Source organism: Prinia subflava, chromosome 2 (assembly GCF_021018805.1).
Source record: "Prinia subflava isolate CZ2003 ecotype Zambia chromosome 2, Cam_Psub_1.2, whole genome shotgun sequence".
NCBI classification, from domain to species: Eukaryota; Metazoa; Chordata; class Aves; order Passeriformes; family Cisticolidae; genus Prinia; species Prinia subflava.
In genome coordinates, this window is record NC_086248.1 from 50,594,387 (window position 1) to 50,607,695 (window position 13,309).

Here is a 13,309-nt window from a genome sequence, read left to right on the forward strand (position 1 = left end):
TAATGTGTTTTATAATTTGAATTTGAATATGTGCTCAACTCATGTATATACATCCATTTTATCTAGCAAACTCGTTTTTCAGAAACTTTGTAGTAATGTTTAGTTTGTCTCCCAGGAATATGGTAACAATACTGGATAAATCTCAATTCAACATTGGACTTCCAAAACACTTACTGTATCATTAATTTCTAACCAAAGTATTTTGAGATTCTGGACATTCTGTAAAGAAAATGTTATTGCATGTGTTGAAAAAACATAGTATCTTCCAGTCTTTAGCCAAATAATAATTTTTAAAGATTGTAGTTTCATTCAGAACAAAGGCTAATAATGCTTTATTACATAATTTATTTTTTTTTAAGACAGGAATATGAAATCTTTTCACTGCATGTATTCGAACATCCCATTTTCTCAACATTATCCACAAAGTTAGAACAGAGAATTTGGTTTTCATTTGTTGACTTTTCATGCCCATGAATATAAAATAGCAGTTGTTTCTAAATATTAAAAAAAAATCCCTTTGTCAGACCCGAGCAAAATATGAAGGCTTTAGGATGGTGCTACATGGAGATGACAAAGAGACACTGAGTTGAGAACAGGTTCAAGGCTCTGTAAAGAAGACACTTCAGCATCTTACAGGTGGCTTCTGAAGCTGCCTTCTGCTAACTGAAAATGAGCACAGAACCTGCCTGGGAAAATCTGGTTATCAGAAGTAGGTTATGACTTATTGAAAAACTATATTCTGAAAACGCCTCTTATTTATTTTACAGTATGTACATTCCAACAGCCTGGCTGATTTTAGGTGAGACTGATGTATAAATCAATCAATCAATCATCATCCTTTTAAAGGATGTAATCAAAATTATAAAAGAAAGGGCTTGTTTGCTTCATCTACGTATTCTGTGCTCTTATGGTCCTCATGTCTTTCAGCAGCATTGGTCTGTAGATCTCCTCCAAGCTTTCCATGTAGTCTAAATAATCACTCACTCGAAATCCATGCAGTGCTTCTTCCTGCACAAATACACACAGAAAGCATTTATTATCTAGAAAAAAAAAAGTAAATCTCAAATTTAATGAATTCCAAGCTTCTAAAGATAGCTCTTTTTGTTCTGATTGTCAGAGCCTGGCTATTTAAAATAGATTTTATTATGTTTTATTTAGAAATACACTTCTGGCAATACCTGCTTACAGACAGTTGGTTTTTTTTTCTAATTACACATTTGGCATCAGAGAATTTTATTTCACGTGGACACTGTGTACCTCATTTTTGGAGAATATTTCACTGAAGATTTTTAAGAAAAACAAAGTAAGCTTTAAGAAGGGAAAGCCAGATACTAAAATATTCTTTTGAAAGAAGATTTCTACACTGGCTCATGGCATAAGTTTATAAGTGTGGCTTTTATATCCAGCTCCATTCTAAAGAAAACCAGTAAATGTGCATTTTTTAAAATCAATTATAGAAGACTATCTATATAAAGTGCTTAAATAAAAACAGAATAAACTGTTCTGCACCATTACAAGTGAATAATTCTTACTAATTCCAAAACACAGAGTAAAACAAAGTGCCCTCAGGAAACAGAAACGAACAGATAATGTTCCCTCTCATGGCTACTATAATGGAGGGATAAGGAGCATGCACCACAGAACACAGGATCCTGAAGAATGGTTAGGTAAAAAGGGTTAATTTGTTGCTGTTGTGTACTCATCATCTACTAATCATTATTACCACTGTTGGCAGCATGTGCTGTAAAAAACTCTCTGGAGCCAGTCTCTGTGGACATCAGCTGTACCTCTGGTGTGTTAACTGTAAATCTCTGCTAAGTGGAATTCTCCTGAGAACATCTACTCAGGCTTGGAAAACTGCATTTTGGCATTTGAACAGGAATTCAAGAGTCTATATTTCTTCTCCTCCACACAGAACAAAGCAAAAGTAAGATATTACATTCCAAGTTGCTCCTCATGCACTGTGAGAAGGCTGACTATGGTGGAATTTAAATTCTATCTATCTATCTATACACACACACACATATATCTGAAACTAAATGGCATGTAGTGACAGGACAAGGGGGGATGGCTTCAGACTCAAAGAGGGTACATTTAGATTAGGTATGAGGAAGAGCTTTACTGTGAGAATGGTGAGGCACTGAAAAGAAGTTGTGGAACACTCTGGGAAGTGATCAAGGCCAGGTTCAATGGTGTAGTGGAAGATGGCCTGGAACCTGATGCTGTTTAAGGTTCCTTCCAACCCAAACCATTCTACAGTTCAATTTTTTTTTTGTTTCAATTAGTTGAGATTTATCAATAGCAGGAGTACAAGCTAACATACAAGTTAACTAAGCTCTCTTTCTTCCTGCAGTGGTCACTCAATAAATTGCAGGTATTCCAGTACTGCATTAATTTACATTCTTTTCTCGTTAATTTAACAGTAGCATGCCAAACCTTTAGTCTGTTTATACTGCAGGAGGCAACATACAAATTCTCTCTTCTATATTTTACATACTCTATCTAATAATGCCATCAAGATACAGTTTTTAAGACATGTTGTCCAAAAACAGAGAGAAAAACCCAATACATTTATTAGACTGTTACCAAATATTTTCAAGGAAGCTGCGTTGAGATATTTTTCCATATTTGAGAATATGTAAGTTGGATGCGAACCAATCAGAAAACTATTATTCTTAGGACAGACTAAAATGTAGATATCTAGGTCTCCAAATAATTTTGACAGGTGAAAAAAGACTAGAGAAAAAGAAAAAAATGTCCCTGTGAAGAAGAATAAGATACTGAATTGAATTATGACTGCAGCTAGAGCTATGCACTACCCTGCAAAAAACCCTAAACCCAAACATAATTTATAATTGGGAAAGAATATGAAATTGCAAGGCTCGTTGTATAATAATTGGCATTTCTTCAAACCACCAGCTTGTTCAGCTTCGTGCCACACCTCTACAAGCTTCAGCAAGATACCACTGTGCAAGCCCACCTTTCTGGAGAGCACCTTGTTCAGTGGGATTGAGCCCACATACAGAGAACTGAATCAAATGCTCTCACGACTTAATGTGCCTATTTTCTTTGCTCATGAAGGAAATTGCTCAGTACAAAATGCAGGAAAGCTATTTTCTGTAAAATTTGATACACAATTTCCTGCCAGTGTACAAATAAAATTAAAGTATTATTTCACTCATGTAAAATGACTAAGTGAAAATCAGTAAGAATTTCAGATTAAGTAATGTATATATTCTCAGTATTCATAGCTTTACTTTTCCTCAGCAATTTAAAAATTAAGAAACTCTTACTTTCAGAAAAACCTGAAGATCTCGGGCTTCTGTGTGCTTCAGGATGTCTTGCTGTAGGTGTCTGAACACAGAAATGCAGATATATATTTGATAATCAGGACCAAGGAAAATACATATGGCAATGTAGTGACAGATCTCACTCCAGTCCATGTAATTCCAGAAACACTGTGTTATCCATTGCAGACAGATCTAGATGACAATGAAATTATATACAATTAAATCATTCTATACATTCAGTCATAATTGATCAGCTTTATCTCTTTTTTTATACTACAGAACCTTTTCCCATAACATTACTTCAGTTGTGAAAATAAAAGGGATAAAGTACAAAAGAAGCTTAAGTAGAAGTACAAGATTCATCATTTTTTAATGCACAGCCTCTGAATAGACTCCTAGTGAGTTTGACTAAACATAACACCCTGTATCCATGCATCTCACTTGTAAAAGTATACTCTAGCACCTCCTGAGGTTGAGACTCAAAGTCCAATGAAAGCAAAAGTTATTTTTTTTCAAGATTTCATTTTAATGTGGCCTAAAGGGTAATGACAATGATGAAGGCATGTTCAACGTGAGTTTTCCTTTCAATTAAAGTAGTTCTCTGCATTATAAATGAATGTTTGGCCCTCCCTTAAGACACATTTCATTTCATGACGTGAGTATGAACACAGTGACTCCTTTGCCCTGTTCTAAATTACAAGGTATTAACAGATATAATGCACATCTAATTTGGTTCTAGACCACAAATCCTCTGCTAATCATTCCTAAAAGTGTTTAAAAACATGCAGCAGAATTACCACGATTCTAATTAGTTGACAACAACCATAGTCTGGCAATAAATCTGTTTTGAGGTATTTATTGAGGCACACAACAACTTAAATACATCGGAACTGTTTCCACAGTTCAGCATTTGTTTTTAATGCTGCAGTAGAACTGCAAAATCACACAGAAGATACAGTGCCACCCACGAGTGGCATTTCAGTAACTTGTTAAATAAATGAAAAAAATCCTTGTTAGCAGTTTAGAACAGTCTTTGGTCAATTACTAAGTGCACACAATTAAAAAAATAGTGTAACTTGTACAAGAATAGCTGAAGGAGTGACTCTCCCCATGTGTTTTCCTCATTCAAAACCAGGAACCTTATTACAAGCACCTAATTCCTATGTTGAGATAAATTCCTTCTTCTGCTACTCCTCTCTCCTCAAAAACCAAACCCTAAGCTGACTACTTTAAGCAATGTTTGTATCACACTGGCATCTGGCCCCATTAAAAGTCTCTTCAGCTGCAAATCCCACAGCAAAAAGAATTTTGAAGGTATAAGATGAAAAGTATTTTTCTTGCCTTGGCACAGCAATATGCTTCCTCACTCTGGTGAGATGTCCTTTGCACGGACAATCTAACTCACTGCTCAAAGGCAGCTCTTTACCCTTTATCATGATTGACACCTTTACAAACAGTGCTTCATCCATAGCTTTCCATACCACCAAACAATTGTTTGTAAGCAAAATGAAAGCTGGTGTTGCAGATAATTATTCTTTTGTTGTCATATCTCTTTAATATAAAAGAATAATGTGTTACCTGATTGTAATAGTTAAGAGTAGCTCTTATAAAATTAATTTTTCTCTAATATCACAAGAACTGCTTCCTAGTATATAACTACTGCAAATTACCCATTTCTCTCCTATGGAAAATTTAGATAATTATTCCAGGGAATAAGGTATTCTATTTAAATGCTAAATGTGAGGATTTAGTATATATTATTTTTAGCAATTTTTCTGCGTGAACATATAATAAAAGGTCATCAGCTCTGGTACATTGGTATTATTCTATGAGTCAGTTACTTTCTATTTTCAGATGCTCTAAGTCACTATGTGTTCTTATCTCTTACACTCAGTTTTATAACCACCACACAATTGCCATTTAGAAAAAAATGGCCAGTAGTTCCTCAGTGTTCTTGATTTTGTAGATTAAAGTAATTAGGTTGATGATACTTTAATACAGTTAATCAGTTACCTGGGATGGGGTGAAATCAGACATGTGGAAGGCTGACCAGACAAGGGGTAACTCAGCTTTCAGCAACATTTCAACGTGGTGAGCACTGCAAAAATAGACTGGATGGATGCCATATTCCACTGTTGTAACAGGCAGGTGCATCTGGTTAACAACAACAACAACATCATCAACAACAACAAAATTGAGGAAAAGGATTACAGACTACAGACTATTAATGCCTTGTTGAGAACAATATATAAAAATATACACTTTTATACGTAAGATAAGTAATTCTGATTCTTTTAGAGACACGAAACAGGATAGACAAAATAGGTTGTACTTCCATCAAGAAAAACATGTAGGTAACTAAAGAAAAGTTTCAATAAATATATCCTGATTGTTACTGTACACGAGCAGTCTTGTTCCTTATTTGTATACAGGCTTGAATTGTCAAAACAGGGATGGAGAAACTGTTGTTGTATTTTAAACAGGAGAACAGAAGGGAAAAAAAGACTGATTTCTGCTGGATTTTTTCCCTCCATTTAGTGGTGGAGTAGAACTTCCTCAATATTTGAAGTTGTTTTTTGTGTGCACATATCTTTGCAGTGTGTGTGGAGGGTGTGAGTGAAATTCTGTTATGTGAAGCAAAAGCAACAGAAGGATCATGGAAGGGTCTGTATATCAATGCTGAATTCCATTTAATGAATCCTTGGCACCAGTGGTTTTTAACACACAATGGAGTAAATTTCAGCACAAATTTCATTATGCTGGAACAACCTCAGGCCAAACTCAGTGCTGAATGTACCACACATAAGACAGATCACTTGGTATTGCTACACAAGTCTCCATGCAGAAGAAGTACAGAACCTGATCTGTGCCTCTTCTACCCCAGAGCTCTCTGGTAAAGACTTCAGTTTAGAGTTTATGTTCAAAACATTCAAGACAACATGGCAATGTACAAAGGCTTTTATTTTAAATAGCTGTGAACAACCATAATGAAAGAAATAATGCTTCCTATATTGCAACCTCAGTCCAGAATACTGACAATTTAAAATTGTCAATCATAAAGTATTTGTGCAGCAATAAATTTTAAAATTCAGTAAATATACTCAAATGTATTAAGTAAATTTCCAAACTGTCACTAAAAAAATCACAAAAAAATCACATGAATAGACTTGCTTTTTTACTGGACTCTAATAATTAAAAAACAAAAGGTCATTCAGCAGTATCACAGCCTTCACATAGAATTTATTGCCACTAACAAAGTTTGTTTTACTGCCAGCTTTAAAAGTCATTAACATTTTCTTCACTATCAGTCCACCTGCTACTTCTTTCCTTTTAAACAAAAATTTGAACAAATATCAGATCTACATTTTTCCATAAATTTTTCAGGGTCATGTATTTAGCTAGGGGGCCTTTAAGGAAAATATAATGCATTAGAAAAAAAAAAAAAACAACACCAAACCAAAAAAAAAAACCAACACCAAACCAAAAAAAAAAAACAAGGGAAAAAACAAACTAAGGAGATTAATAAAGTCTCATCTGTAAATTTTCAAAGGAGCCTTTCAGAAAGAAAGAGGTTATAAATGCTTACGGATAAATGCAGTCTTGGTAGCCAGAGAAATGCTGAAACAAGAAGACATGAAAATTGCTGAAGAAACCTCAGTGTCTTCTCCCTGTCTCCTGACATTATGAGGAAGATGGAAGATGCAAACCAGTCATAACCAGCATAGTGCTCCTGCAAGCAGCCTGAATGGGAAGGTTAAGGAACTTGGGCAGAGATCTCCTCACTCTCCTGCAGCAACCAGAGCTCTCCTCCTCTCCAGGCCCACACACCCAGAGCCAGGAGCTGGGCTGTTAGACATGGCCAAGGGCAACAGAGCTGAACAGAAGGCAGCATCGAGGCACAGTTGTCTCTCAAATGGAATCAATAGAAACTATTTAAGCAGTTTTCTCCCATATACTAGTTTTTGTTCAGTCCATAAGTAGTCAAGCTAAATCAATAAAAGTAAATAAAAAGCAAATAAATGTAAAAAAAAAACCTGTACCAAAATGAGTGTGCTTATAAAACGCAAGAAAGGAGAACAGTGGAGGAATAAAACAGGAGTTAAAATTATCAACAGAAAAAAGTAAAAGACAAGCCTTAAAAATGAGATTTGGCACATTCTGACTAATACACCTGAAGTATAATTTAATAGTGGTACGCAAATCTAACAGAAAAGAATATAGCAAAACTTGTGAAAAAGCTGCTATTTGTTTTAATTTTATTTTACAAGAAGTTCCAAGTATAACCACTCCTGTTGATCAGACTACATCTACTTATCACACATATCACTACATGGGCAGTATCATTAACAGCGTTGGTATTGTAGGAGTACCACAAATACTCATTAATGTTCAGAGGTGAATTGCTGCACGCTCTTTATCACATTCAAGAATGTGATCCCACTCCAAAACAGTTGATGACAAAAGTGAATAAGATTTGCACTTCTGACAAAGTATGGGAACAAAAGGGTGAACATTTTCTTGAGTGCACTGGGAATGCATTTAACTAAATAAAATTTCACAGTAAAAGTGCTCTTTAAAAACAAAAATCTTTCCATAAATATTACTCACCTGCACCTCTATTAAAAGTACAGACTAGGAGCTCAAATTCCACTGAAATTTTTAGGCTGTATAACTTACACCATCAGGAAAGGATACAAAGTGAAGATACCACAGTTCTTTGCTGTTGTTTCAGAAACTCCTCACAATTCATTAACACAAAACATAGCCCATTTTCAGCATCTTCTTTTAGCAAGTTTAAGTATTTTCCATATCTATTTCAAAAAAGTTAAAAAAATCCTTCTCTTAAATATTTTTAAATTCTTAAAAAGGAAGAACTCATACTTAATAAACTTTTATTTAAAAGTTAAACTGTCATGAAATTGTTCATCATTAAAACTATGCTGTAGATACACACATAAATGATTAAATAAAACCTTCTATGCTCTACCTAGAAAGGATACACAGCAAACATCTGCAGGCTACTGTTACAAATCCTCACTCAAATTCCCTTTAGTTTAGTTTTAGAGATTGTGTTGGGGACCAGCAAGTAGTTTAGCACACACAACTCAGTTTCTTCACGTACAATATTTAGAATTAGAGATAATTATTATACGTGTAATTATTATAATCAGAATTCAAACATTAATGCTAAAGATAGCAATCTGTGGAAGTACAGACATCTAAGCTTTTCCATCATCACAACTCTGCAAATTACGAGCCAAACAAAATGTTTAGGTGGCATATAACTAAGCTTAGCTAAACAGAACCATTTAGAGATGCAATGTGAGGGAAAAAAAAGACACATAATTCAGGATAATACAATTTTATGGTAAATCTTACCAGCACGTTACAATTAGTCATTACAAAAATAGAGGATAATAACATACCTAAACTGTAAAGATAATTTAATTATGTACTAATACCTTTTTCAATTCCAGTTAGAATTCATTTTCTTAAAGTTTATCTTAGATTTAAATGGCATAAGCAATGAGTTGATGGATTAAGGATTATTTAAGTCATTCCATGAAAATCAAACAAATCCTAGAAATACTCTAGGGAAATATTTTAATACCATGTACCTGACTGTCATTTCAACACCAAGCTGCTGCACAGATGAAAGGTTTTCTTTCTTCACATCTGCATCCATGGCTAAAACAAAAGAAAATAAATTAAATAAAGTATTATAAGAAATATGATTTGAACTGAAAGCTAATGCAAAGCTCTTTCTGAGTATGAATACCAATTCTGGAGAACTGCCTCCTATTCAAAATTATTTTGGTAGTGTTTGGAAAGGATTCGTAAAGAATCCGAATTCTTCATAGATGTTTTTCCAAATGAAGATCACCCTCTTTATAAAAAAATCTTCATGGTTAGTATGGTTATCGTGACGGTTATCATTAGCTTTACAGCAAGCGACATCTTTTTCAGCATCCTATCTTAGCAGAACTTTATCCTTTATGGCCTAGAAATCAGCCAAGGCAGCCTTTTGGGATCCACTTTCTTCCATTTCAGAGGTCTTAAAATTTCCTAGCTGTAATAGCAACTTTATTAATGAAAAATCTCTTTTGATATGAATCACACAAAACTTACATACTGATGGATTTAAAAAATAGTTAAATCCTGTATTTACATGCATTTTTTCATACAGTAAAATATACTCTATTTCCTGAAGTTGTTTAAATTAAAAATCCAAGCTAGAAAAAATTATAAATAATGTATTAAAGCAACCACTGCTGTAGCTTTTCTTCAAACTTTTAAATTCTAAATTAAATTTTAAATGGGCATTTTCCCTATCAGGTTCATTTTATCATCTAATATAACTATATCACAGATAAAAATTCTAGTCTAATAATATTAAGTGTTGCAAAGCTGAGGGAATAAACTTTTAATATACTTCTTTGACAGTGCTATTTAAAAACAGCAAGAAATGAAACAAATGAAAACCTTTATTACCCTGACCCTTTTGTTAAAAATGTAAATAACAGACATGGCAGCAGAACTTAAAGTATCTTCATGTAAATGATAAATGTAAAAATCTAACTAAGTAGATCACACAGTAACTTCTTATGTATTTTTTCTATATCCTCAGACAGACAGAGAAATCCAAGGATGAAGGATTCCCTGGCTATTCATGTAGGTAAACACTCTGTGTTCCCGGCACACAAACAGGGACTAAGGTATTAAAGATGAAATAGTTACAAGTTCAGGGAGGAAAGGATTCAAAGGGAAAAAAAACCAACAAAAATACACCAAAAACCCCCACCAAAAAAAACCCAACCAAAAACTCAAACAAACAAACCCCAAAACAACCAACCAACCAAACCCCCATCCACCAAAGAAGAGGTAGGTTAAATTTTTTATGAAGAAAATAATACAGCAAAATTACACACAACAATGAAGCAGTAAAATTCAGCAGAGGAAGTATGTCAAGAATAAAAACGGCAAAACCCCCACTCTGTTTTATAACTTTCACAAACAACAATAATTTAAGTGTTACGCACGTGAGAAGTTAACTTTGTACCTTTGACAATATATTTATACATAACAAAATTAACTGTGCTTTGAGTAAAATGATCTTATTCCCTTATCTGATGGGACTGAAACAGTAAATTCATATCAGTGAGGTTTTTTTGCAATCCAGTGAACAGAAGTTAGAAATCTTTTGTATAGCATACCAGCAGTGCAATCTTTGGAAGAATACATATAAATTCACAGGTCATTTCAGTTAAAATCCCACAAAGATAACTGAAATGTTCATAACTTTTTCAGCTCCTATTTCAAGTTACCTGTTCACTTAAGCTGCAATTGCCATACTAATTCAACTAATTTTCACGTTTGTGTGTGCAAGTGGGAAGGCAAGAGGCATAAATGCATCCTAGAAAATAGGGGGAATTTGAATGAGTTTGCTATGGCTAATGACTAATTCATTCCTAACATCACCATGTTTAATGGCAGCAGAGGGCAAGGAGAACAATGATCTCTAAGCTGCATTGAGGTCCTGCTTCCATTTTGAGGTGGATGCTATTGTGGGTGGCACTGCAGATATCCCAGCCCAGCAAGGGTGTAATGAGGAGAAGCTGTATCACAACCCCCAGTGTGAGCCAAGGTCCCTTCTGTAACAGTTCATAGCAAGTACTGAATGCTTATCGTCCATTAACATTAAAAGAACACAGCTGACTTCACTGATTTTCATGGAGTTTTCCTCTCTCTTGTAACATTTTCTTAGGGGCTGAAAAGGGCTTTTTTTCCCACCACACTTCCTTCTGATATTTTCCTCTGTATTGTGCAGGAAGATAAAATTAACCTGAAGTCTGGATTGAATAATAATTCTCTATCACATAGTACCTTATCAAGGCAAATGCCCTTGCTTTCAGACACCACTGGATTTGACATAATCACAGTTCTGTACTCTGCTAATCCACAAAATGTGCTTTATTGTCCTGGGTCAAAAGTTTTTCTTTTCTCTTTTGTTTATCACTTAAACTGGGAAGACGGGGCCTAAGAACACTGTAAAGTCATTTAGAATACACAGAAGACTATTTCCCACTGATTAAAAACTGGACCTAGAAACCTTAAATGCTCCGTTGAACTTAGAAAAATGCTATGAAAAACAAGTGGAATATTTAAATACTGCATATTGCAATCCATGGACAAAAAGCTTGCTTGTTGTGCCTGTACTATTGTGATGATGCCCATACATCTGATCCAATGCACTGAGCTCATTTTATACAAAACTTTTTGACAAATATTTTTCAATACACTGATATAACTGTCTTGAAACACAAAAGGTTTCATAACAAAAAGGCGTGGAGAAAAATCAGTTCTCTAAATAAAAATGCCATTCATCCTCAAAGGCCAGACCACCTCTCTGAACTGTGAATTAATAATATGATACAGCACTCTGGCTGTTATTAAATGGAATGAACAATGTACTCTGGCAGCTTCCTTTTTATTTATTTTATCTTAAAGCAAAAAAAGCTATGTTGAACAGATATTTCACTCTTCTATCTTTAAAAATGAGAAACACTGTAAAACAGAAGCCAAAATTAAACTAGTGACTTGAAGGATATTGGAAGCTGATTTACAGCTTCAGAAAATTCTTAGAAAGTACCTCAATGCGCAGAACTTTTCAAAATGTTTGTAGCATTCAGGAGCAGAAAAAGACTCTCATGAGGCATGATTTCCAAAGGCAACTATGTATGATTATTAAATTCAGTCTATAGATATAAACACTCCAACCTGAGTTAACTGCCATGCATAGTCCTGTGGCATTCTTTCTGATCAGCCTACACTTCAGTTAACTTTACAATTTATATGAAAGATTGCTTTCTTATTCATTTTCCCTCTTACCACGCCAAAGCTTATATGTGTTTACGTCAGAAAATGGGCTACATTGCATTTGACCTGAAATGACAGGATACCATGCTGAAACAGCTTTACACCGTATTTCATGTAACTTGTATGGTTTTTGGATAATATTTCATTTATTTCCCTGTTTAAAGTACTGTTACGTCAAAGACACCACTGGCTTCCCTTCTGCCTTAAGTAAAGAATATTACTAAAGCCGTCACTCACATTATTGGTTTAGCTCTTTCACTTCCTGGTGCTCAGGCCAAATGGTTTTATGTCTATAAAAATAATCTTTGGAATTTGCTAACGGATGCTAAATTTTAACTTCAGTGAAAGATTAGGTGTCTTTCTACGGATGAAAACGACTTTTGATTCAAAGAAAATATTTAAGTAAAGATTCTGCAAACAGCTGAGAATACCATGATAGCCAGAGCCACCTGCATAATTCCCACAAATGCTTTAAAATACTTAGAAGTATTTTAAATTTTAAATCTGCTATCAGATTTCTAGTCCACGGCTTTGTCAATACAAACTGAAATTGTGGAAATCATGATTTTTTTCCCATGATTTATTATTTTTCTTAAAAAACAGCAGGCCTTCACTTACTTTCCAACAGGTACCTAAACACTGACCCAGTCCATTGGCAGATATCCAAGCAGTCAATATTAATCTTTATGCTTTGTCAGTAACTATCCTTTCTCATTCTGATGTTCCTACAAAAGTTTTCTATTTTAAACATTATTTGGACTTGTGGCAGAGCAAAATTTACAAGTTTCTCTCCGTATTCTGTGCCGCCATTTTGCTACTGTTTCTTCATGATGTCACCTCCTTCACCAGGTGACTCACCTAGAACATTTCTGACAGACTGACCTCATATTCCTTGTTAGAATTGTCTATAAAAAAAAAATCTTTTTTCAAAGAAAAGTATTACTTTTGTTGGATTTGAACTGGGAATGGAGACAATGTGAACAAGATCCAAGAGTAACTGCTGGAGAGTGTTGATGTCTACTCAGAGGTCATCTCAGGTGCAATTCTACCTTGACTACTGAAAGTATCTGTTATGTTATCAGTACTCTTTTCATAACAATACAAGACCAAAATATTCATATCTAGAACTTCATTATGTAATG

General features: G+C 34.4%; 1 protein-coding gene across 4 annotated transcripts in view; it reads right to left on the minus strand.

Annotated features, from left to right (window-relative positions):
* Nucleotides 1-303: 303 nt before the first annotated feature.
* The window catches only part of TBC1D32 (TBC1 domain family member 32), an 83,197-nt gene continuing 70,191 nt past the window's right edge, over nt 304-13,309 (minus strand). For all 4 annotated transcript variants that reach the window (XM_063389896.1, XM_063389892.1, XM_063389895.1 and 1 more), the window contains 6 exons: nt 8,909-8,978; nt 7,986-8,101; nt 6,877-7,031; nt 5,304-5,444; nt 3,294-3,482; nt 304-1,008 (listed from right to left, as the gene is read on the minus strand). In XM_063389896.1, coding sequence (XP_063245966.1) covers nt 889-1,008; nt 3,294-3,482; nt 5,304-5,444; nt 6,877-7,031; nt 7,986-8,101; nt 8,909-8,978 — 791 coding nt within the window. In that variant the 3' untranslated portion in view covers nt 304-888. The remainder of the gene's footprint in view (nt 1,009-3,293; nt 3,483-5,303; nt 5,445-6,876; nt 7,032-7,985; nt 8,102-8,908; nt 8,979-13,309) is intronic.